General features: G+C 39.6%; 1 protein-coding gene across 1 annotated transcript; it reads right to left on the reverse strand.

The window, feature by feature from the left end:
- Positions 1 to 237: 237 nt before the first annotated feature.
- Positions 238 to 22201, reverse strand: wdr26a (WD repeat domain 26a). Its single transcript, XM_044360276.1, has 14 exons — positions 21522 to 22201; positions 20385 to 20484; positions 20146 to 20202; positions 17158 to 17294; positions 16207 to 16304; positions 14707 to 14863; positions 14283 to 14421; positions 14041 to 14181; positions 10133 to 10252; positions 6400 to 6545; positions 5472 to 5550; positions 5229 to 5358; positions 2652 to 2846; positions 238 to 2156 (listed from the first exon to the last, which is right to left on the reverse strand). Exons 1-14 carry the CDS (start codon positions 21809 to 21811, stop codon positions 2134 to 2136), a joined length of 1812 nt encoding a protein of 603 aa, XP_044216211.1. The 5' UTR covers positions 21812 to 22201; the 3' UTR covers positions 238 to 2133.
- Between the last annotated feature and the right edge of the window lie 1378 nt (positions 22202 to 23579).

The following is a 23579-nucleotide window of genomic DNA, read 5'->3' on the forward strand; positions in this document are numbered from 1 at the left end:
TTAAAAAAAATGTAAATGTGCTGATTTATATTACAACAGCAGTGCAGTCAAGAAAGTTTGGTATGACAGTCTGAAAGAGCAGCTGAAACCTTCTTGAATTTGACAGTAAAAAACAGGCATGGGAACCCTGAACAATTGTCATTTGTACACAGCCTCATAATACATGCCATAACATACAAATATACAGCACATATTACAGAGAACATCGGATCAGTCAAGATTGTTCTTTTGACTCTGAAAGGAAACACTTTGTACAAGTTCTTCATAACTTTATGTTACATTTGTGTACAAATGTGTTACACACTGATTGTTAAAGATACACTCCATCATTTTGTTACTGTGTGTCCTCTCAGCTCACTGGTGATGTGTCAAAACTTAAAGGGTAAGTCTGGTGATATGCTATATTTTTTTTTTTACAGTCAACATATCTCAAGTGCAGACTCAACCAACGATGAAATGGTCTACTAACAAGTAATGTCTGTGTATCAAAGCCTGATGTATCTTCTTCCTGTGTCATAGAATTCCACTGTTGTCCAAAAAGTATTAAAAACACATCAGTGAGTCACACTGTTGCACTGGATGACATGTTCCTTCATTACCATGAACACACACTGTAGTTTATTTTGACTCAATCCCACACACACCATCCTGCTGCCAGAAATACTCACTAGAACACCAAATGTGGATTCATCCACTGCTGAAAATAGTCCCCAACAAATGTACTATTTCCTCCTGTTTGGTTAACGTTTGCTAAAACTTACAGTGACCAGCTGTTTTAGGAAATTACTGAGACTTTTAAAAAATGAAACTACACATTTGTGTTTCTGTTTTTTTTTTAGATTTACATCTTGACTCTGAACCAATGGGCTTGGGGCTTTTTTGCCAAAGAGTGTAGTTAAGTTAGAAAGTAGTGAGAGAAGGACTATTATATTGTTGGTTTTGGTGTTTTCATGAGGTTTGTTGACAATAAGACACATATAGAGTAAACCAGCCTCATCTTTTTAAAACAGTTCACTGTTGAGCTGGGGAATATATGGGGATTAGGGAGTGCTATCGGGTGCAGTAAGAAATCAGGGAGTGTCTCTTTAAATGTTACAGTTCCATTTGTAGTGAATAAAAAGATAACACAGTGATAAATACAACTTAGAAACATGTAACAACTAAACCAAACCAAAATAAATGTATATGAAAACTTCTGTTTGTACGCAGGGTGAGATGTCAACAGGTTGCAATCAAACAATGATTCGGAAAATAAAGAGCAAATAGTGAAGCCAGAGCAAAGCTGTTAACAGCAAAATAAACAGGAAGTCCTCAATGAAGGCATGAAGGAAACTACACTCAGATAAACCATATACAGAGAAAAGGGTTACCTGTCCACACATCAGCTGCTGTGTATTCTCACAAGGCAGCTCACCACTTGATGTATTTTAACAGGTATAGTGAGGACGTAAAACACCAGTTAGCCATCAAACACATCATCCTGTGCAATCCTATGCAACATGCTCATCAAATAATATTCTTTCTCTGGCTATAAGCAGGAAAGGTGAAAGAAAACAAAACCAGGAAATCTATTCTGTATTTTTTTTTAAAAAAGACAATATAATGTAGAATTTTGAATTTAAAAGATTCTCTTCAAGTGGGTGTTACATCCATCAAATGTTCCTGCAGGTAAAATCTCTTAAAAGGTTCCAGGAGTGAAAGAGGAAAAGAGTTTGAAGCTTCATGTGAGCAGCTCAGATGCAGGACTGGAGACAACTACCAGAACACACACCCACCACCAGGTGCTGCTACATCACAGCCTAGAGCCCAGTGAACTACTCATGAATAAATTATGTGGCTGATAATAAATAAGAGGAGGTGGGTGCTCCTGGATGGAGGTGAGCGTATGGGTCCGGACAGGAAGAGATGGTGTGTCAGATCCTGGAGGTCCTGGAGTCCAGCGTCACCTGGCCGGCCATACTTTCAATAATTTGATGGAGTCTGACATCTCTGTGTTGTGATGACCTGATACACAGCAGCCGCCAGCCCCGCCTCCAGGAAGCAGCTGTCCAATCACCATAACTTTCCTTGCTTTATCCATTCAAGTGTCTACAGAGTCTTAATGCTCCTCAGGTTCACAGCAGCAGCAGATCATCAGCTGTCCATGCTGCAACATTCTGACAGGACAAGAAGAGACAATGATAGAAGTATCGCTCATGAATCTTTATTCTGTCTCCTAACTGGAATAAAACTGGTGTAGTTTTTTCTGTGCGATCATATTTCAGCCAGTTGAAGGATGTAAAACGGGAGTGAAACAGACAAGCAAAATATGAATGAAGCGGTATGTGTGATTTTGAAGAGGTTTATGTGGGTGCGCTGTCATCAAATAAAGTGATGGAAATAAATACAGCTGAGCCGTGTGCACTGAGGTATTAACCTGTTCAGAGCAGGCAGGCAACAGATTGCACAAAATGTGGTCAGTCAGTACTAAGTGTGCCCCAGAAAAATTCCAAGTGTCACACCATACTTGAGAGTGTTTAAGAACCTGATGATCAGTGATTGACAAATATTACTTTAATTTCTTACACTGATGACCTGCAGATTTCTAAGGAGTGGCTTGTCTGTCTTTTAAATCTTTCATAGACAACTAAGCACAGTTTTCATCTACTCACCATTGAGCCCCTCTGAGTCCTGGATATCCAGGAAGGGGGCGGGTCCCCAGATTCGGACTGTCCCATCGTCGGAGGCGCTGGCCAGCAGACCGGGCAGGACGGGGTTCCAGCTCACACAGTTGACTGTGCGGGTGTGACCAGTCAGCTCTGCAATGGGCAACTCACTGCGCCGGTGCCAGATGTAAACTTTGTGGTCTGTGAGGAGACAGAAAACTTTTATCTGCTGGTTTATTTAGTTCAACCAAACTTACACATGAACATTTGTTTACTCATCATGGTTAGTACTCAGCCTGTCAACACTTTCTGTGCCTTCTGTGGCTCTAGAAGAGTTTTGTCATATCTGAGAAAATAATCCTGATGATGTAATAGTGATGTCATCAGGGTTGTCATCACAGTTCACAACAGCGTACACAGATAATCAGGTTATCCAGATTAGAGAGTTGATGATATTACATGAGTCTGGATTTTTTGCTTTTCCAAAGCTGAGAATTCTCTTTGAGACTTTTATAAATCTCTCATTTATAAAATTGATTTTTAAGTGTGTGAATGGCCTTGCACCACAACTATTCAATCAAATGATTTTCAAATATAAAGCACTACGAGGGGAGCAGTTAGTGGAGACTGCAAACCAGCACAATACAAAACAACATTTGGTCAATCCTCTTTTCCAGTTAAAGGTCCACAGAGTTGGAATACCCTGCCATCAGAAATAAAAAGAATTGAACAGATTTGCCTTGGTTGAAGCCATGGTGTTGCTTTAGTATTTAAAACTTTAAATCAGTGAACACTGAGATAAATGGGTTTATACAGCATACATACTTTCTTTCCCATTTGTTGTTCTTAAATCAGCGTTTTCAGACATTGTTCTTATTGTCGTTTGTTGTCTTCATCATCAACATCAACATCAGACTTCAGGTTTTTCCTGTATTTTCACAGTTTAGTCAAGTCAAGTTTATTTTCCTGTTTTATACACAAAACTACATTAAAATATGTGTATTGGGCTCTGAGCACTTCCAAAATGCAGGTGACCTACGCTCAACACTGTACCTGAATGCCTCCTGTGTAGACACAGGGAGCTCTCGCTGATGCTGCTCTGCTAAACGTGCTCAGAGGGAGGAGGACAGGAGAAAGGTTTGATAGTGACTGATGGCCATTCTTCATTCTTTCTAAACTTCACTCGGTATTTTGATGTCAGGAATATTGTTATTTTACTGACATTTTTGATTTCTTTCCAGTGAGATAGTATTGAATTTATATTTATAATTGTATTTAAGTGTCCTTTTATAACGTGTTTCTTTTGCACTGTCTCCATGCTTTTATGTATGTAAAGCATCTTGAATTGCCATGTTGCTGAAATGTGCTATATAAATAAACTTGCCTGGCCTTTGTCTGAGTGTTGTATTATAGCCTAACCAGGGACAAGGTCTGCAAATTAGCTACGGCTACGTCCTACATATATTGCATCGGTTGCATTTTATTTAAATGTAACAATGCTATCATCCCTGTCAATCCCTGTCAAATAAATAAATAAAAAGCCCAAACCTGCTATAGTGCAGCTTATTGATAGTTAGCTGGATCATCACAAAGATCAGATATGTCTCGCTTTCTCAGATTTATAATAAAATAATATTGATTTAATTATGATTTTGGGTGAGAAAATACAGGTTATTGATAAAGCATTGTGATCTATTGGTGTAATTATCACAAATAAATGAAGAGTTACCTATACTCAAAGATGATACAACTAAATAAAAGTTTGTGCACTAAAAAGGAATAAGTCCAAATGTAGTTTGGGATGCTCTGAACAAAAGACCTAAATTTAACTTAAAGATTCTGACTGTTGAAAGAGCAGCTGAGGTAGAACATATGACATTTCATTTGACATTTGAAACACTAAAACCTTTTAAGTGATTAACTATAAAGCTCACTTTGCTGAAACATGTTAAAGCAATTATAGCTGCTCTTTGGGATGTTTTACTAAGGTTTAATTTTCATAACAGACATGTGATTATCACCTAAAAGTCTCTTGTATGTTCAACAAGGAGAGCTGTACTAATCTCACACCCAGCATCACTGGCAGTCTGACCACACTGACTGGTAATATCTGATTGTTTAACAGTGATGAAAAGTGTGGCCACAATAGAAACACTGTGGAGCACAAAGTGGCAATGCGAGTTCTGTGGTTAATCATTTATTTATTTATCTTCAACAAACAATGTTGGATTGGTACTTTTTTAGTGCAAAAACTTTTATTTTGTTGTATACGTAAATGTATAAGTAAAGGTAACTTCATTATAAAATTTAATTGTGATAATTACACCGGCTGATCATAATGATTTATCAGTAACCTGTATTTTCTCATCTAACATCATAAATATATCAACATTCTTTCATTATAAATATAAGAAAACAAGACATTTGTATCTGAAAATTGTCAATAAGCTGCACTTTAGCAGGTTTGGGTTTAAGGACTTCCAGATGAATTTGAAACCAGCTTTGAAGAACCAGACTCATGTCAGATTGTCAGCATTCTAATGTAGATAACTCTGTTAACTCTGTTATGTCATGTTGTCTTGCCTTCACTGCCACTAGCAATGAAGTCTTCATTGTGCCCTCCAAAGCAGGAGTGGATGGTGTAGAAGCCCTGGGTCACCCCTTGGTACTTCCTAACCAGCACCCGGTCCTGCAGGTCCCATAGGTGCACTCCCTACAAACACAAAGCAGATACCAAAATCCAAAATCTGGCAGCAACTAGCTGAAGTTAAAATGAAAGGAAAGCATGTTGTGGTGTGAAATGTGAGGAAGTAAAAAGCTGCTCACCTGGGTGGCGACATTGAGCAGAGCTAACCTTCCATTCTTGGAAACAGTGAAGGACATAATGGGATGGTCCTCCTGCACTCTGGAACCCAACAACACACAACATCATCCACAAGCAGAGACATGTGGCTGCACAGAGAGGCCTACTGCTTCAAGTGAAGAAAAATTAGTTGTGTCATATTGCTTACATAATCAACAGGCTCACTTCAGTTCCACACATGCTGTTTTCTGCCAATATCCATTCCGTTAGCCTCTGTCTTCCACTGGTTGTTTGTTTATTCCCTAGTGGAGGTATGTTGTGTGATTGTAATATGACTTTGCGGTTTGGCTCGTTCATTCAAGTCACTAAATTTGATGCTATCTTATTCTGGTGAGACTCACATCTCTGTTTGTGGCTCATCTGTGTTGGTGGAATCTCTCCAGTTTGGAGGCTAACAAAGTTTATACTATTCCTTGGGTGAAACGCCAATGTGACATGGTTAATAACTTTAGCCTGTAATAAGACCTGGTTGTGCCTTCTTTATGACTCAGTCACATTTGATATTTTGAGATCTGCATGTAAACCAGTATGTATAAAAGGATAAACCTTTATACCAGCAGTCCAAACCTGGGGCTCAGGACCCACTAAGAGGTCCCAAGATTAACCTGAGGGGGTGCAAGATGAAAAACTAAAATATATCTAATACACAAATAAAACAGAAATATGCGCTGTGAAACAAATATCATGTCTGATTGGATTTCTGTGATGATGAATGGGCACAAGTCAAAAAGGTTGGAGACTACTGCTTTATAACTTCATCCCTGTCTTGGCACAGCCAGAGTGAAATGATAGAGCCCAGAATTTAGGTTTGGTTACACGTTGTGACGTCTACAGTGAGAGCTGGCGCAGAGAGTGTTGAGGTTTCTCAGCCCAGTCATGATCGTGACTTACATGTTTCTGTCAGTCAGGTCCTCAAAGTTGTATCCTCGGATTCGTTGGTGGGTATCGGATGCGAGGACGGTCCGGCCGTCACTCAAACACCACAGACACTGCACCCGCACTCCCTCCCATGAGTCTAGCAGGTTTCCATCCAAGTCCTGAGAGACAGCAGGAAACAAAATCTATTCAGGACCACCATCAACACCTGGATCATTCAATATTTGGGCTCATTATTTGTTGTTCTTTATTTGAAAACATCAAGTGGATAGTTCCGGGTCTGAAAAGTGAAGCCAATGCAGAAGTGCCTTAAACCTGCATTCTCTCTAGTTGCCAGCAGGGGGCGACTCCACTGGCTCCAAAAAGAAGTCTGATTTTATGATGTCTATGGGAAAATGACCCTACTTCTCACTTGATTTATCAACTCAGTAAACACTTTCCTACAGAGTTTATGGACTCAATCGCTAGTTTCAAGTCCTCTTCAATACAGCATGATGTTCATTTTGTAAATTATGGTCCCATTTAAAGTAAAATAGACAATAAAGTAGGGTATGCTTTATGGCATGTCTACCTTGTGTTTGACAAGTCACTACCAGTGTGTGAGGTGCTGTAGTTGGACCCTGGGGAGCTCCTCGGCAGCTCCACGCGTTCACCCAAGTATGGTCACTTTTTTTCACTTCTGACTCCAAAAAACCAAGATGGGGACTGTCAAAATGCTAAACTCGAGGTTTCAAAACAGGAGTCCACAAACCAGTGGTTAAAGTCATGGTGACTACATCCATTATTTTTATACAGTCTATGGAAAACAGCCAGTGAATGTCAAATCATTATCAGGTCCAACATTCTGTAGTTTCAATTTCATTTTTTTTTCAAATAAGAAGCCTACTCTTGATTCAGGCATTTTACCCAACTATAGACCTATATCTAATCTTCCATTTCTCTCTAAGATCCTTAAGAAAGCAGTTGCTAGTCAGTTATGTGACTTTCTACACAACAATAGTTTATTTGAGGATTTTCAGTCAGGATTTAGAGGCATCATAGCACAGAGACAGCACTGGTGAAAATCACAAATGACCTCCTTACTGCATCGGACAAAGGAATTCTCCCTGTACTTGACTTGTTAGATCTTAGTGCCGCATTTGACACAATTGACCATCACATCTTATTACAGAGACTGGAACATTTAATTGGCATTAGAGGAACTGCATTAAGCTGGTTTAAATCCAATTTATCAGATTGATTTCAGTTTGTAGATGTTAATGATAAATCCTCCATGCATGCAAAAGTTAGACAAGGAGTTCCACAAGGTTCTGTGCTTGGACTTATACTATTCACCTTATATATTCTTCCTTTAGGTAGTATTATTCGGAAACACTCCATAAGTTTTCATTGCTATGCAGATGAGATTATCAATGAAGCCTGATGAAACCAATCAGTTAAACAAACTCCAAGCATGCCTTAAGGACATAAAGACCTGGATGACCTGCAATTTTCTACTACTAAACTCGGACAATACTGAAGTTATTGTGCTTGACCCTAAACACCTTAGAAACACATTATCTAATGATATAGCTACTCTGGATGGCATTACCCTGGCCTCCAGCTCCATCGTAAGGAATCTGAGAGTTATCTTTGATCAGGATATGTCCTTCAACTCCCGCATAAAACAAATCTCAAGGACTGCCTTTTTTCACTTATGTAATATTGAAAAAATCAGGCACATCCTGTCCCTAAAAGATGCAGAAAAACTAGTCCACGCATTTGTTACTTCTAGGCTGGATTATTGCAATTCCTTATTATCAGGCTGCCCTAACAAGTCTCTAAAGACTCTCCAGCTGGTCCAGAATGCAGCTGCACATGTACTGACTAAAACTAGAAAAAGAGATCATATTTCTCCCATTTTAGCTTCGCTGTACTGGCTTCCTGTAAAATCCAGAATTGAATTTAAAATCCTTCTCCTCACCTACAAAGCTCTTAATGGTCAGGCACAATCATATCTTTAAGAGCTCATAGTACCCCATTGACCCACTAGAACACCGCGCTCCCAGAATGCAGGCTTACTTGTGGTTCCTACAGTCTCCAAAAGTAGAATGGGAGGCAGAGCCTTCAGCTATCAGGCTCCTAGGGGGCAGACACCCACTCTACGTTTAAGAGTAGGCTCAAAACTTTCCTTTTTGATAAAGCTCCTATTTAGGGCTGACCACCACATGTCTGGACCAGCCCCTAGTTATGCTGCTATTGGTCTAGACTGCCGTGGGACTTCCCATGATGCACCTCTCTCCTCCTCTTCTGCTCCATCTCAATCAATCAATCAATCAATCAATCAATCAATCAATCAATCAATCAATCGATTTTTATTTATATAGCACAAAATCACAACAAAAGTCATCTCAGGGCACTTTCATATAGAGCAGGTCTAAACCATTCTCTTTAATGTACAGAGACCCAACAATTACCCCATGAGCAGCACTTGGCGACAGCAGTGAGGAAAAACTCCCCTTTAATGGGTAGAAACCTCAAGCAGACCCCGTCTCTTGGTGGGCGGCCATCTCTCTTGACCAGGTGGGTTTCTCCGGCTATTGGTGCTGTTTGTTGTTGCTAGTAACATCTCTATTACTATTATTGTTATTGTTATTACTGTTGTTGTTCTGCTTCTTTCTGTCTCTCAATTGTGTCGAATTGTGTGGTCAATTGTGTCAAATGTCCTGAATTCAATTCAATTCAATTTATTTATATAGCGCCACATCACAACAAAAGTCATTTCAGGGCACTTTTCACATAGAGCAGGTCAAGACCATACTCCCCTTTAACGGGTAGAAACCTCACAACAACAACATCTGAATAATTCTGAGTGGTGCTGAAATATGCGGTCAACAGAGGATCTGTTGACTGTAAACTGCTGAGCAGTGCAGATGAGCAGACATTCATAGGACTGAGGATGAACATTGGGATATTATTAATTAATTCTTCTCTGCACAGAATATTACCAGTGGTGATGAATTAGTCCCTTGATGGAGTATGTCACTAAAGACAGCTCTGATGACTGATGATAATGAAATGATTACTAGTTACAACCCTCCCTCTTTCTGACAAAATGAAAGACTATACTATACAACTATATTATGTTCAAAGTGGACTAATTCAATTAACTTGAGCCCTGACCTTGTTTTTAGAGTTATGTGATGTTAGAAGCTGTGATGTCTTATGAGAATAAAAATTCAGTGAATGTGCTTTCAGAGGGAATGATCATGATGAAGTGTGTATGAAACCATGAAGACTGATGTGATGCAGCCTGGACACATAACCTTTTGAGTCCTGCTACCGGCTCATTCAATGCACACATGACAATCACACTTTGCTGAAAGTTACTTTTAGTTTCTTTATACAAAAGTCCTGCTTTTATATTTTTAAGTCAATGTTTGGACAGTTTTTTTTAAACATACAAACTGATATTGAACCCAGCAAAGTGAAGTTCTACTTTAATCAGAATGACAAATCCAAGGTTCTGTTTGTGAACAAATAAGCACCACTTAAGTCAGGTGAAAGACAGGGACAATTTCACATATGAATATCATGACAGCCTTATGACGCAAATTGGGAGCTGGACTGGCCCTGACCATAGTGCTTAACATATCAATGCATGTCTATTACATGTGTTTTTGTGTGTGTAATGGAACTGTGTATTTGCACACAATGTTCAGAGCATGTGAGCACTGACAGTAGAGTGTGTGCTGTGAAAGATACTTACACACTGGTAGAACTGGCCCCTCTGGCCACCGGTGACAAAGCGTTTACCATCTGGATTCCAGGCCACGCTGGTCAGGCTATCCTCGTGAGACTGACTCATCTTTGTTCGTAACTCCCCAGTCTACATAACAGAACAAAGAAGGGAACGCACTGAAATAAAGTTGATTCAGATTTACAGGTTCATGTGATGTGACCCCCAGTTACTTGAAAACACAATCTTACACTGACTGACATCTCATCTGTCATCAGGTTAGAAGAGGTTTGGGACAGACTATTAGTCAGTTATTTCTATTTTGTCATTTAGCGTCCCCTGCTGGTGGTTCTGTATAATAGTCATTTAGGTCATGTGTATCTAGTTGATATCAGTTTGCATCAAGGCGGTTCTCCATGGGTACATCTCAAGTCTTTTATTTAACCTTTCCTTGCTCCTCGCTTGAACCAGAAGTTATTCTGGTCCGCCATCTTGAAGGCTGTGTCAAGTCTCTTATTCCTGCTCTGGGGATCGAGGAGCGAGGAGGATCTCTGAGGAGCCATGAGTGAAGATATACCAGAGGCAGCCTTCAAGGAAATCTCATTGAATATTTGAATATTGAATATACAGTTATTGATTGGCAACTGCAGCTGATCGAACTGATTTGATACATCACAACATCACTGAGTGAAGACAGATGACAGATCAAACTCAAGTGTATCACTCCCAAGTTTTATATTTTATTTATTTGTTGGTCTGGTCAACTTAAGGACCAAAAAGACTTTCTTCATTTATTAGAAAGATGATCTGATCTCCTCCATTAACTTTTATTATTGATAAAGTTAAAGTCAGGGAGAGTCTGTCTGCCAGCAAGAAACACTTTTGAAACACATTTATTTTATCATTTGTCGTCATTTCCATTCAGTCACATGTGAGACTGAAAATTCTTGAGTGTCGGGTTTGATATGAGTTACATCATTTCAATTTTCCCTGAAACATTAAACCTAATAAATAATTGCCAGTGTTCAAAAGACACCCTGATCATATTCTGGGTTATTAAATAATGAATTCACAATCAGAATATCAATAAATACAGACGCAAAATGATATAAATATATTTTGTCATTAAAAATGGTTCCTGTGCCTCTGAGCAGGACACAGTACACAGTATAAATACAGAATGCAGGTTTTTATTCATGTGCAGGAGTTTGTTAAACAGGTAACAGGCTGCAGAGAGAAAACAGCTGCTGGCAGTGATAACGCTGCGCCTTTATTAGTGTCAGCACAGTGCACGTGTGCAGACAAAAACTGCATTAGAAGTTGATACAGCTGTTAAAGCCGACTGACAGCTGATCCAGCTGTGAGCAGCTTCACAGGACGCTTCAGAGGAAAGCACGTCTCATTTCTCTAAAAACATATTTCCTCGTTTCCTCTCTCCTCGCTTGGTTTCCTTGTGTCTCTCCATGCATCCTTGGTTGGAGGGACTAAGACACAAGAAAAAGACGCAAGTGAGGGAAACGTGGATGCAGTTAAGAGATTTGAGATGTACCCCATGTCTGAGCCTATGGAAAGCTCATGCCTTTTCATCTGACATCATCAATGGTATGTAAAAGTAACCTTTGGGTTCACAATTATTGATAAATATGAATATTTTCACAAATCAGAGATATTTGAGTGGTTTGTGTGCAGATAAAAATACAGATGGTGTATTCATGTTGGCCACATGTTCTGGCTAGTAGTGAGAAAATGTGCATGAGATACATTGTATGTAGCAACATCATGCTTACCAATAGCCTATATCTCATGTCTCATATCTTCATGACACATTTGGTATTTTGTATATCTTGTGTATTTTTTGTATACTTAATACTTACCTTGTACTCACCATAATGGGAATTTGAACACTTTTTGGCTGTTTTTCTTTGTGTCAGTTTTACCCTACTGCCTGTAGCTATATTAAAGGTCAAATTGGAACATCTTTGTCTGAGTAGTAATTGGGGAAGGAGTTCATCTGCCTGTCAATTCACACAAGGTGTGTGAAGAGGAGAGGACAAGAACACAATATGTCTGCCTTCACAGAGTACAGGTGCCTTTTACATGAAAGTGACTGGAGCAGCAGCAGCATGGTTTCATCAGTAAGGCACTGAACCAGGCTTGTTTAAAGCTGTGCTAATCAATTTTTTTTTTATAAACAATGGATCAAATGACTCAGTTTCATGTGAAAGGAGTCATGTGTAGTGACAAATCCAGAGATTTATCATAAACTCTGCGATTTCTTTCAGCTCTACTGAGTTCACTGTTTTAGTTTTTCTGCTCTCATCAACCTGCTTCCTTGCAGCAGTGACAGGCACTCTGATAAACACACTGTACAGTTCCTGCTCAGCACCAATGTTTTCACATCTCAGCAATTAACTTTGTAGCACAGGCAGAATTTCAAAAATAAAACCCAAATTGTAATAAAATAAAAATAAAATGATTATTTAAAAAGAATGGTTCACATTTCTGACAAGTCTGTCTGTACAATATCACACAGCTAAATGTACATGAAAAGATTTATGGGCTGTTATCATTGCTCCTGTTCATACTGACTACACTGTAAGAAATGGGGGTCAAAATCCACAGTCCTCATCCTATGCAAAGTGTATTCTAAAGTTCAACCAAACCTAATGAGAGGCTTCAATGGACTGAGTTAAACCATCAAATGCACATCTCCCAAAGTTTCAGTCTTCTTAGTACGGAATTCCCTCTTTGCCACAGCTCAGCAAGGAAAGACTGTCCATGAATTTTGAAAAAAAAAAAAGAAAAGTACGTTTGGAAGATCCCCACTTGATTTGTCTGACTCAGATAGCTGAAGCTTCATATTAGCTTCGGGTGGACTTTAGAATGTATTTTTACACAGAATAAAAGACTGGATTTTGTCCTCTGACTCTTACATTTGAGTTACACTCAGTAGGGATCTTTTCATGGCCAGTATGAAGAGGAAGGTACAGAAGCTGCAAGAAGTGCATCTTGTATGAGGAATGGGTATGACTTGTGTGGGTGGAGTAATAACAGCAAAGAAGAGAGGGAGGTTTCATGCTACACTGTGAGCTGACACTTCAGTACAAGGAAATAGCAGCACTACAAACGTTTGTAGGGGTTGTTCATTTGACCATAAAGACTCCATCTGAGATACAGTTTCTACTGTGGAGTTTGTGTGTGTGGCAGATGGACAGGCGGTGACAGCTGGTTGTCATAGAGAAGTTGGTTGGCTGGTTGTTGCACAACCCACAGCTTGTAATCAGGAGCAAGAAATACATTTGATCTAAAGCTGCATAATTAATCAAAGATAATCAAATGCTTAGGATTTTTTTTTTCCACGTAAGGATTTCACAAGACTGAAGTATTTTTGATATTTAGGTTCAAACAAACCTATATTCTTCATGCCATTTTTTTCCCCTTTTCATGATTTTAGCTGCAGGGTATGAATGACATACAGTGACAGAACAGCAGCAGAAACATATAGGATAGAACTGCACTACACACTGAAGACTGACAAGAGTAAAAAATTAAACAGTGAAAAACAATATTATACAAATATGTCACTGAATTTTTTCTTACTATTACATAAATGATGTTTTCTATTTGATAAATTGGCTTGGTCTTGCAGGGACCCTCATCAGCTTTTTAAAGCCTGAAAAAACAAACAAACAAAACATGCAGAAACATCCTAACACAGTTGTGATTGACCTGTGGTGCAAAGCTTCAGAGACTCAACTGATGCTAACTGATCTGATACAGTTTTGCACATGACAAAAGAGCTCAGCTTTTCCAGGACAAACAGCTGCTAGCAGCACCCGTTCAGTTACCTTTGTTGTTGTTCTGCTTGTTGAATTTGACTAAACATGGATACCAGCGGACGTGAGCCACTAATGTGCACCTGTGTGATGATGTTGTACCTGTACGTTCCACAGCCACAGCTCAGAGCAGTCATCAGGACCACAGGCTATCAGATAGGCATCATCAGGGCTCCATGCCAAGTAAGAGACACCATAAGCATGACCCTCTAGAGTCTTCATCAACTTCAGCTGGTGGGTTTCCTGTTGACCGAAACAGGAATAAACCAGTTATTTCAACTCTCAGACACCAACTCCTCATTTTTCCTGTTCTGAAACGGAATAATCAGTGAATGATGGATTACCGTGTCAACATGCCACACGATGACTGTGGTGTCTTTCGACCCGGTTGCCAGTTTTGTGCCATTGTTGGAGAACTTGCAGAACCAGACTTCATTGCAGTGTTCAGTGAGGATCTGCTGAGTGTAGCAAGGGAACTGTTTCCTGAAGATTAGTAAAACACACACACACACACACACACACACACACACACACACACACACACACACACACACACACACACACACACACACACACACACACAATACAGACATCCAGCTTCATAATGTATATAAAACATGACAGATCAGGTGACAGATGACTGGCTACTTTGTAGTTTGAATGATGACATATGCGTTGCAGACCTGCTTAGTACAAAATGCATATCAGAGTGTGTCGATCAGGCTGGGTGGAGTCCTGGTACAGTGCAGCGTGTGTGTGGGTTCTTACCGGCTGCAGGCATGGTCCAGCAGCAGTGATACAGAGTCCAGTCCACTGTCCAGCTTAGTGTTGTGGTAGAGGCAGCGCTCCCTCTGCAGCTCTACCGCCTGCTTCAGCAGAGTCTGCAGGCGGCGAGGAGGCAGCATCACTGACGGAGGCAGGTACGCTGCACACACACACACACACACACACACAAAGATTCCACTTAGCGCACAATATATAGTGACCGACTGCAGAAACCGATATTAAGTACAGAATCACAAATCCAAATTTGACACACATTGAGCAACTTTGATAGTTACTTAGTTCTCAAAACTGCTGAGATGAGGAGTGAACAGCCTGTTTTAAGTGGTGTAAATGTTACCCAACAAGTGACTCTCCCCCTTTCTTTTCATGTTTACATTCCTTACACCTCACACCTGTGCAATGTCCAGAAATTATTTATTCAGTTTTATATATATATATATATATTTATAGAGCTCTCTTTTTTTAATATAATGTTTTTATGTGTTTTTAACGATATCATGCTTGTAATCTCATGCTGCTTTGCATCACTGATGTTTTTACTGAATGACAATAAAAAGGAATCTTGAAATCTTGAATCTTACATTTGTTAACCCTCCACATCTGACTCTGCACATTACATTAACGTCAAATTTGAATTATTACTGTTATTGCACATCTGTATACCCTTTGAAGCCAACACTACTCATCACTAACATACTACTTAAAAGTTCTTTGCGTCTGTGTATCCTCATCTGCTCATTTGCAAACTGCATATATTCTTTGTACTATGAACATTTACACACTCCGTAGTCCATATTTTGTGCATTCCATTCTCTTCATTTTAAACACTGGACAGCTTTTTCAATTTAGAATATATTTCTTAGATTACTAGATGTTTGCAGTACTTGCATTTTCACATAACAAGACAAATTCCTTCTATGTGAAAACCTAAAACCTGTTTGTGATTCTGATTAGGCACAGGACCATAATCAGTACCATACATATAGGAATAGAATATTTTTTCTTGTTCATAATTGCAATAATCAGTAACAAAGATATGAGCCAGTGCACTACACACTGTGGCAGAGACACCACAGACAAAAATACTGTAGACAAAAGTGTATCGTAATGAGTGAGCTTTTATAAATCATATATATCATATGTTAACATAACTGACATACCAGAATAATTTTGGCAAGGATGAACATGATAAAAAAAATATTTCACATAATATTGAGAAAATCTCCAATTCAAATCTGATTGCAGTGTATATATTGGAGATGTCTATAAACATGAGGTGTAAATGTAATCCAAATAAATCATATCCACACATAATCTAGACAGGAAGCTTCATTCTAATGTCATGTAGGAAGCAGCAGCAGGATTACTGTGTGGGCAAGAAGGCGATGAAGATTACCCACTGCTGTTAATGCTTACAAATCAATATGTGGATATACAGTATACTACAGTGACAGTGCTCAGGGAGTTTAAACATGGACTCACTCTGAAGCTTATCCAGCAGCTTTGTTCGGGATGCAGTGCCTTTGCCTTCCCACTCTGCTTTGGCTCGCAGGTCCTCTGCCTGACTGCACATCAGGTACCTTCAAAACACATGACGACAATTTCTCACCTACTATCAGATACACTTATAGCCTGTTCTTTTGTGCATTTCACATATAAAAAAGGCTCTTACACAACTACTACATAAAATCTTCAGTATTCCTGCATATGGCTGTCATTCTTACTCTTGAAAGAGTCTAAAGCCATCTGTGTACAGCACCAGTCAAAAGTTTGGACACACTTTCTCATTCAAGTGAATGGGAAGGTATGTCCAGCCTTGTAACTGGTAGTGTATGTGACCGACTATGCACTGATTGTTTTCATTTGAATCACCTTCACAGTATTAGACTGACCAAAATATTCTGTGATATCTGACAGGCAAAGTTACAAACATATTCCACATAAAACTCTCCTGGCTGTTGGTCAGTTTGGTCAGTTTGGTCAAGAGAGTGTTATCTCAGCAACTACAGGCCAGATTGTCATGTCATGAATATCCATCACATGCCAAATTTGCTATGGATCTTCATGGTCCCAATAAGATGGCATCCTATTCATTTTTATTTTATTTTCCTATTCTTCCATCCTCAGGTTAAATTTTTGCAGGAGCCCTCTGTGGATGCAACCCCACTACACTGCTGTCATGTTACAATGTTACAATTGTTAAAATGTTACAATTCATTTAGCATACTCATTCATACTCTGACAGGGAAAGTCAACAGAGCGGCTGTCAAAATAAATTCTACCATATGTCTGGGGGATTTGACACATCATTTCTACTGCAACATGGAAAAAACTAAACTTAAATTCCAAAACATTTCAGTAACACTTCACATTTGAAGTGAAATTCTCTCTGTAAGTTCTGCTTCCATTGACATGAATAAACATAGAACCGACCCGCTTAAGATGTGGATGCGCTCTGTGTTGTACTTGAGAGGAGTGAGCTCGGCTCTGAGGACCTGCAGGGCCTCCAGGACCTTCCCATCCTCCAGATACTCCAGATACTTCTGCTGCAGCAGCAGGAACTTCATACGCTGCACAGATAGACACACAGAAGACAAGACCAAAAAGGACAAAAGATATTAGCCATCATGATGTCTCAAATAAGAGTCCTATCAGTCAGTAACAATGCACTGACTCTCTCCATACTGTAGAGCAATAAGTCTTTTCTTTCCAACCATAATATGGTTCCAACTAAACAGACAGAGTAGGAGCCTGTGTTACTCTACTAGAGAACAATATGATATTTGAGACCATGTCCATCAATGTCTAGTACTTGTATTTGAGGTCTTTGTGGCTGGCTGCTGCTCTCTTTGGTGTGAATGAGTAGACAGTTGGTCACATCACTGGCTCTGCTCTGTTGGTCTTCACTGACAAAGACTTTGAGATGAAAAGTGTTATTCTGATATCAAACAGTCATTGGGAATAATGCTGTTGTGATATAATAAAGAATGAAACAAAAATGAACTGCAGTAAACTCAAACTGAAGAAGCAGGATTAAAAAACATTTCATAATTATACTAATGATTTGAGTTGTTTTCTGTGTGTTTCTTTTTCAAAATTGGATTATTTCACAATGTCATAGTTATATTGGATATTTTGCCTATATTTATTCATATGATGATTTATTTCATATTGTCTTATTTGTTTCATTTTGAACACTTCATAGTACCGTACATTCTTGAAGACAATACATCTGGTGAATTTTGTGCTCATCCTTTTTTTCTAAGACCTACAAAACCTCATCTACAAACCTGGACTGACACCACATGTTCACCTGGCACGAGGCTTACCAACTGGGGAAACTCCACGAGCCCTAGGAGCTTCAAGCTTTCTGTTCATCATCTGGTTTGTAGTGGTGATTTAACTGACATTTTGGGAAGAGTGCCGGGCTGTGACGCCAATTTGACATATTGGCCAAACCATGTAATTACAACTTCTGAGTCTGTCATGTGATACACACTGGCCCAAACAGCATTTTTCTCACACACAATCATTGGAAAAGGCGCGGCTGTAGAACAGTGAATACTTTTTTGGAGTGTCACAACCCTTGCGAAATGACTCAATTTATTATTAGAATTTGATCCATTCGGCCCCATAACATTCGGAAAATCTAGTATTATTTTAACCCCATTCAAGTGAGCAGAGCAAACCGGAAGTTAACCAGCTTGACCAGTGGAAGTCCCTGGTGCACATGCTCTATGGGCCCAAAAAAAAAAAAAATCAGGCACATGGGCAACATTGGGGTCATTTCTTTACAGCTGGAAGCTGATTTTTTGGCTTCATGCACCACTGAGAAAACACTGAACATCTTTGAGTCTGGCATCCAGTTCTTCTCAATACATCCATGGTTAAAACCGCCTGTTTCAGACAGAGCCTGAGGCTGTGTAAAGAGTCACGATGCAGCAATACATTTACCAGAGGGCAACAGACACAGGGTGCCCTAAAGCCATTTTGCCACACCCAAGCCCAAGATCATATCAAGTATCAAGTTATGCCACTTCTGATGCATGTGCAAAGTTCTGTGATTTTTCGAGCACCCTCAGCACCTCAAAAATGCTAAAGGTAATTAGGGGGGCGCTATAGAGCCGAGTTTTTGAACAAACAAATGGAATGCGAAAATTTTGAAAAAACATGTTGAGAATGTTGAGAGCAATGATCCCACTGAATTTCATTAACATCCAAGCAACTTTGTCCAAACATGGCCATGTGTTTGGGGGTGCTATAGAGCCCCCTGGCCAAACCTGAGCCCAGTCATTAGAGAACTTTGCAATGTTAGCCAGTTCTGACATGTGTGCCAATTTTCATGAGTTTTAAGTATCCCAAGCACCCTCAAAAATGCAATGGTGTACTAGAATAGTAATAATTAAAGCTAGAAGCAGCAATGAACAGGCCCTTGCTCCTTACGCGAGTCGAAGTGATCGGCAGCTGTGTTATCACTATTGGAGGTCTGTTGAAACGGCTCTGAATTTTCAGGATTATCAGACACTGTGTGAATGGGTAAAATATTATTTAGTAGTTAGTAAAAGTATGGGGCCTATAACTTCCTGTTGCCAGTACAGGTTATTACTATGATTCAATATTGGCCTGTACAAGTCTTCAGACTCTTATCAAACATGTGAAATTTTGGGAAAGATCTGATGATGTGGAGTTGAGTTTGTTTGTTCATGGCGAAATGTCGAAATGCAGCGTCGGTCTTAAGGCTTTTCTGATCAAATTTGAGGTGGATCTGTTCAACCCCCTAGGTAGAGGTTGTAAATATACAGCACCTTTAACTTCCTGTAGTCAGTAGGTGGTGCTATGACTATGAGTCAATATTGACATGTAGATGTGTTCAGGCTGGGGCCCTTATCAAGCATGAGAAATTTAGTAGCTACGCCAAGGGTAGGGCCGCTCAATTATGGAAAAAAATCATCATCACTATCATTTTGGTCAATACTGAGGTCACGATTATTTAACATGATTACTCAATGACTTTGGAAACATCTTGCATTTTACTGAATTTTTTAATAAAACTTGTCTTTTTAACAGTGGATTTCTTTGAACTTGAAATATAATTCAACTAAAAAACAAATAAAAAGTTAATGTAAAAAGATGAGATAAACAGCTAAAATAAATATACAATATATAAATACATATATATATTTGAATAAATAATATAAAAATAATAAATAAAGATAAATTAGACCAAAATAATTGAGATCATATTATTGTTGTGGTTAAGATACATGTTGGTTCAGTGCTTGTTCTGTGAACCTGCTTCCTGTTTTTTTCCTTTGCTACTGACATTGTTGTGTTTGTGCACTGCTTTTAAAATCTTGATTTGTTGATGAGACAATACAGCATTAGAGATAAAACTGAGTCAGTGGTCTGAGGATTGCTTACCACTATGGCACTTGGAGAATGCATCAATGCCTTCAGCTCATTCAGGTCACTCTCAGCCTAAATAAAGAAGGAATATCATAGATTAAACCCATTACATACTCTTACAGTGATGTGAAGCATCTGTCTTGGAAAATTAAATCCATATGATTTCTTCTACTTGGCCTGAATAAAGTGCACAGATTACTGTGATAAGGAACTCCTCAAAATATGGACATGCAGTTCAAAGAACTTGGTTCAACCTTGTCCCACTCTCCTTCCATGACATGATTGCGAAACTTGGTGGCAGAGGGGTGCTCCAGTCTGCAGCCAGACTCCTGCATCAGGAGGTCCACCGTCTGACTGTAAATAGTATACACAGCAGAGTAAAAATATCACTTCACATTATAATCAATGACCTGAGAATGCCTCAGCACTCATGATCAATTTTTAATACATAGACTGGAAGAGGAACATGACTTGTCATGTGAACAGCTGATAAATAACAAATGACTGTGACTGAAAGACGTGCACTGAGTGGGCTGAGCCACCAATTAGATTAGATTAGATTTTTGGTTGTGAAGAAAACAGGTGGGTTGAGCAAAAATTCATGATGCTCTTTAGCGCTAAAGACATGAGCTTCAGCTCTGGAAAGTTGTGATTTGCATATTTCACAAATTGCTGCTTGGAAATATCACTTCTTTTGATGGTTGATCACATTTAAACCACAATACACAGTGCTGTATGAACTACAAAGAACATGAATTTGGGCCGTAAAGGATGGATGACCTAAAATAGTTATGTTTACCCTTTACTCCATCAATATCTTTGATGCCAGATACAAACCAATCAGAGACGAGGAATAGCGCTTCTCTAAGTGGTGGGAGAGAACCCATGCCAAACTCCGTTCCCAACTCAAGCCATTTTGAGCCGAATTACTTTTTTCTCCACAATTTTCATTGTGGCGAACATACAGTAAGTACATACAGTATGATCCACCAAGCTGCATCTGGTTGTAATGACACGGTCACTGTTTCCGTCCTCCATAAACGTGCGTCAGGAAAATACACTGTTTAAAAATTCCATCAAAAGCTTGAACTTCGACCACTGTCCCTAACAGAATACTTATTTGCTTGGTGGGTTAAATATAGGCAGAATTCACCTGCGAGGCTTACAGACTCGTAACATGTAGTTTAGTTATGTGTAATGCTGTAAGTGCATTGTTGATAGATAAGACAGCATCAAATTTCAGTTCAAACGACTTTTAGGAATCCACGCTACACTGGAGAGAAGGAAACCTGTCCAAAGGTCATGATAACTGCTCGGACTGCATGATGGATTTCAGTCAGATAATTCATCTGACAGCTGGCTGAACACAGGAGCTCCACTAGCGCACTTACTTGAGACCTAAATCGTGTAAATGTTGTCCTATCAGCCTGATGACGTCCTCCTCAGACTGAGACAGACGCTTGTTCTTCTTGACGCCTGAGTTGGCATCGGTCGAGCTGTTGTTGTTGGATGCAGGCTGGGCTGACACTCCGTTGTTGTTGCTGACAGTGTTTCCATTGTTGGTGACTGACAGAAGTCCGTTGGAGTGAGCTGCTCCGGCGGAGGACGACTCCCCGTTCTGTGCACCGTTTCGGCAGGACACTTCTGAATCTCTGTCCTGTCCTGCCCCGTTAGCCTGCATGTTCTCACGGTTTATACGGGTGAGACGGTGTTTAAGTAAACGACTGACAGGCGCGACGGGACACTACGGGGAAAAGAAAACCACCGGTACAGCCGCCGATGGGCCCACTGACCCAGATGCAGCCCCGAACTGCCCTGTTCCCCCTGCGGCCGAGTCTCCGTGTTTTTTTCGCGGCGATGACCGCGACGGTAACCTGTTTTCCGATTCGGAGGACGAAGACACGGAGGCCAGAGTTATATCGACAGCCGCATTTTGTGAAATTCGGTGGTAATTGGCGATGTCAGGTACCGTTTCCACCGTGTTTGAGTTGTTGGTTATCGCTTGTTATTGTTGCTCTCAGACAGCTGCAGCCCTGTTATGGACATACGCAGTGACGTCAGCGGAAATTCCTTCACGTCTTTTTGTGCAGCTGCGTCACCGTTAGGGGGCGCTGTCCGCCTCTATTTTCGGAATAGGCATACCATTACACATATGACAGTGCAATAATAATAATAATAATAGCGTTCTTAATTTCACACTCATCATATGATCATAACCAAATTAAACATATAATTATAATTATTATAATGATTATAGTCAATAATATTGTGATTAATGTATCTTCATTGTCTAGATAAGCCCATTATACCACTGCTGTCACCAATACAAATATTAATGACACTAATTTAGAATGTATGTTTTGTTTTTGGTCTATGTGGCAGCTCTTCAAAATATATATACACACACCTACATGTAACTGTATTGTTACATAACTATATGATACTTACAATACTATGTAATACTTAATTGTATATTACATACCTGTACATATATGTACTATATTATATGTATGGATATATCCATACATACAGAGGGGAAGGTGGGGGTGCCACTTTTTCTTTTTTTGATTTATATTTTTGTTAAAATGTTAAAGTGACGAATTACTACTTAGTTGTATGGTGTGTTGTGAACAAAGGTTGGCATCATCTCGCCAGTAGGGCTGTTGCACTTTGTTACATTACTTGACATAAGCCTACATGTAGCGAGTTGCGCAAGTACAGTACGGTCCTGTCATTCCATCCACTCCGTGGGCAAGGAGGCTTATTTAACCTACAAACACGCAACACTTACTGCAAGTCAACACTGAGTTTGAATACAGGATGCACCTTCAAAGCACACATGACTGACCTTTCCAATACGGCACTTATAGTATGGATGATACAAATCAAAATCAAAACAAGTAACTACGAGTTACCACAGAAACAGAAGCAGCAACTGCGTTCAAGATCTCACGAACTATTAACTTATATGCTTTCAAAACATGACATGTCCAAACTTTTGCGCACATAATCAATTAGGAGTTTCTGCTCTGACATTTTCAGTGGCAAATATTAACGGTGGAAAATATTCCAATACATTAGGCTATAATAAAGTTACACTGCATGGCAGCAGCATTGAATAAACAATTAGCCTACCTTGCTGCAGTCACGCTGTCTGTTATAGCCTCCAAAAGTGGCTCCTGCCGGGCCTTGCACGAGGTCCGTGGTGATGAAGGATCGCATCAGGGTATATAGCCTATGTCCAAAGTCAATATGTTCTCATGTATGAGAGCGCAGTCTCCTCTGGGTCATTGTACTGCTAAAGATTTTGGAATGACAAGATTTTCTAATTCCTCTTGCTCTCTAATGCTGCGCCTTCATGTATCAGACAGGAAATGTACAAGAAATGAGGCACAGACAGATAGTTGTGTGTCCAGTGATTATTACCAAAATGTTTCAGTGATGCCTCA

The sequence above is a fragment of the Thunnus albacares genome, chromosome 8, assembly GCF_914725855.1.
Source record: "Thunnus albacares chromosome 8, fThuAlb1.1, whole genome shotgun sequence".
Taxonomy (NCBI): domain Eukaryota; kingdom Metazoa; phylum Chordata; class Actinopteri; order Scombriformes; family Scombridae; genus Thunnus; species Thunnus albacares.